General features: G+C 44.3%; 1 protein-coding gene across 1 annotated transcript in view; it reads right to left on the reverse strand.

The window, feature by feature from the left end:
* KCTD3 (potassium channel tetramerization domain containing 3) overlaps positions 1-3,728 on the reverse strand; it is a 29,590-nt gene that overhangs the window by 16,699 nt on the left and 9,163 nt on the right. The window contains exon 8 of the mRNA XM_006761289.2: positions 688-878. Coding sequence (XP_006761352.1) covers positions 688-878 — 191 coding nt within the window. The remainder of the gene's footprint in view (positions 1-687; positions 879-3,728) is intronic.

The following is a 3,728-nucleotide window of genomic DNA, read 5'->3' on the forward strand; positions in this document are numbered from 1 at the left end:
TATATATATATATTTTAATAAAAGGGAAAAACTCTTTAAAAGCCAGAAATGTCTGCGGGACTTTTATCCTGGAAGTGAAACAGACAGGAAGCATCTCGCAGGTCAGGTGATGGCATCTACTGGCTACAGAATGCCCACGCCTGCTGGGAAACGAACAACTGGACAGGCGGCTCAGCGGACGGAGAGGCCGCCAGGAGCCCAGCACGGCCACAGAGAGACCCCACGGGGACCACATGGCGTCTGCAGACCTGCACTGCTTTCCTGTGAACAGCGGAGCACAGGGCTGGGGCTGGCCGGGAGCTCTGCTTCTATTCGGTACCGGCGCCGACCGGTCACTGAAGAGCTTTTATGTGAATGTTTGGCCACAGCTCGTGGTGTGGACATGCTTTGTGCTAGAGCACCAGCTGACATTGGCACGGCGGGTGCAGAGCACGCTGGGTAAACAGCAGGCGCTTGGCACGGGGCAGAGCAGCGGCACTGACTTGTACTGGTGCTTAAAGTCTTCTGCGCCAGGTTTCGGGTGCAGTAAGACTGTCCTCCTACTAAAACGTCACTTTTCCCTCCTTAAAGAGCATTCTCTCCCACTGAGCGGTCCCGTTACCAATTAGCTGTGCTATGTGCGGGCATCCCGCTAAGCGTCAGAGTATCAGATACCAGCAAATGCAGCAGAAAACGAAGCTTTCCCACCGATTTCCGTTCCGCTTCCTCCGTCCTGGACGCTCCACAGGATGATGCTGCTCTCCGAGGCCACGGCGACCATTTTGTCCTTGTCTCCATGGGGACCTCCGACCACCTTCGCATTCAGAGCTACTCGTTCGACTGTCCAGTCCAGATACGGGCTTGTGAACACCTGCTGCCACCCCGAGGACTCTTTGATTCTGTCAAGTGAGAACGGGCACAGGTGACTCGCGGCAACTCGGCAGACGGCGCAGCGCACGCGCCACAAAGTCTACTGTTCACAGCTCACCCCTGCCTTTATGTTAAACCAAACGTTGTTGGTGTTTACCATCTAAAATCCAGGAAAGCAGCCCTGAAATGTCTTCTACTTACACACATACAAAATCGAAACCACTTACAAAGAGATTAGAGTTCTATATTTCTGCCAAGAATAATTTAGGAAAGCCCTCAAAAAAAAAAAAAAAGGGCATTAGCAACTTAAGCTGAACCTTCCATTTTTCTCCACAAAAAATTGCTACTATCATTATTTCTGGGTAGGTATGGCCAACAAAAATCGGAATTTTAGGATCATTATTACCCCTTTCAGTTATTATTAGTAACTGCGACCACACACTCTCAACCTATTGCTTCTCGTACCTGAGAGGACAGTGTCCTCAGGCACCTGAGAGAAGGAGCGATGGATATAACATCCCTCCAGCACCTCGGCACCGGCAAACGCAGGAAACCCGAGACTTGGACACCCTTCTGAGGACTGGACTTGAAAGGTTTCATTCTAAGTGGAAAAGAGCCTATTAATTCCCCGTACATACAGGCTTCCCAGGATTCAGATTTGTAGTTGACCACATAAATTTAATGCCTTCTTTAATATTTAATTTCTAACATCACACCTGTAAGTTTTTAATAATTTCCCCCCATCGTAAGTCTTTCAGACACGTACTCCGTGTGGTTGTACGGCAAGCCTTCCCACATCTGGGAAGTTGTGCAATCGTGGCAATGGGCGACCTGACGTTAACTACAGAATACCTACCTATCTTCAAAGTTACACTATATAGATGAAACTAAACTATAAAGCTTCTCTTTGCCTCAGCTAAAAGGAATAAACAAAACAAAGAAAAAAATAATGTTCCTTTATGTACAACCTAACACACTCGTCCAAAGGTCAAACTCAGGTACTCAGATAGCACAGTCCAAAAGACCCAAATGAAATCACTCCAGTTCCATTCTTGTTTTAAAATGTATGCTCCCCCGGCCGGTGTGATACAGCGGTTGAGCCAGGACCCATGAACCAGGAGGTCACCTGTTTGATTCCTGGTCAGGACACATGCCCGGGTTGGGGGCTCGATCCCCAGTAGGGGATGTGCAGGAGGCAGATGATCAATGATGCACTCTCATCATTGATGTTCTGTCTCTCTACCCCTCTCTCTTCTTTCTAAAATCAATACAAACATTTTTTAAAAAATGTATGCTAAAATAACACAACTATAACTCAGACAAAAAAAATGATCCTTCTTATTAATTTCAGGAATTAAGATTGCCTTAATTAACTTCAAAGCAAGAGAGAAATATATCAAATTTTCCCAAGCATTGAATGATCTGTAATTACCCTATTCAGCCACCAGATGGGATTCATGTTTTGAGATAAACAAATGGAAGCAATTATCTAACAAACTCTGAAAACTGACACACATTGAGAAATCAAATGTTGATGTTCTTAGGGACTAACTGTTCAGTGAGGAGAAGCAGATGCAACGAGGTGAGTGATGGGATGTTGTGATAATTAGGAACAGAAATAATAACACTACAGGGTGTCCCCAAAAATATATACACACTTTGAATACCATTATTAATTCCAATGGGTTAAATCTGAAAAGAAAGAAACATCAATTGAGCTGTCAGCTGTTAAAGTGTGTATACATTTTTGGGGGACACCTTGTATATGCAATCTAGTCTTCGGGGTTCATATCTCTAAGTTCATTTTTCTCTATAGAAATTTGGGTATTACAAAATAAGGAGAAGGCAAAAAAAAAAAAAGAGTAGAAATATCAAGATAGCGTATTTGAAAACAATTATAACAACCACAGAACTTAATCCAATGTGTAAATTTACTTTAGTTTGTAAGTTAGAAAGTTAAGTACAAAGAAGACGTATTTGCTCTATCACTTTCCGCAGAGGTAATGCAGAATTTAAAATATAAAATACTACAGAGTGAGTGCTGCTATCCTGGCACCCGCCTGCCTCCTGCTCCCGTGAGCCGATAAGCTGATACCAGGCAGCCAGGATTCTATACAAGGAGTGTGGCTACCTTCCACGGAAGGTCTCACAGAAACACATGAGGGAACCAGGCCCACGAGTTTTGGAGCTTATTATAACACACTGACCTACACTGTATGGGAAGAGACAACATGTAAGATCATAAGAGTCTAAAATTAGATTGTGTGTGTGTGTAGCAAAATAAAAGCGTTCATGTTTAAGTGTGAAAGGATGACTTCTGTAACAATCAACACATAAGTACCTACCCACTGGGAAGCAAACAGATTCCCAAATCTCACACATACAAGAAGTAAATCCCACAAAGACGAAAGCCCTCAAGCGCGACGTGAGCTCCACGGTGCATTAGACAGCTCCTCTGCGTCAGTGCAAGGCACCGGTGCGCTCTACACCCAGCGGGAGAAGCAGGAGTGAAGCCCAGCAACGCAGGAAACCAGCGAGCCAGGGGGCGGCTACCCAGGGTGCACCTGTGCTTCCATTTCTTTTAAGGTTTGAATTTCTCTACTCATAAAAGCCTAGGGCAGTGGTCAGCAAACTCATTAGTCAACAGAGCCAAATATCAACAGTACAACGATTGACATTTCTTTTGAAAGCCAAATTTTTTAAAATTAAACTATATACTGCAGCAATCCTGAGAAAGAACAAAGTAGGTGGGATCTCAATACCAGATATCAAGCTGTGTTACAAAGCCACTGTTCTCAAAACTGCCTGGTACTGGCACAAGAACAGACATAGACCAATGTAATAGAATAGAGAACCCAGAAATCAACCCAAACCATTAA

Source organism: Myotis davidii, unplaced genomic scaffold, assembly GCF_000327345.1.
Source record: "Myotis davidii unplaced genomic scaffold, ASM32734v1 scaffold174, whole genome shotgun sequence".
Classification (NCBI taxonomy): Eukaryota; Metazoa; Chordata; class Mammalia; order Chiroptera; family Vespertilionidae; genus Myotis; species Myotis davidii.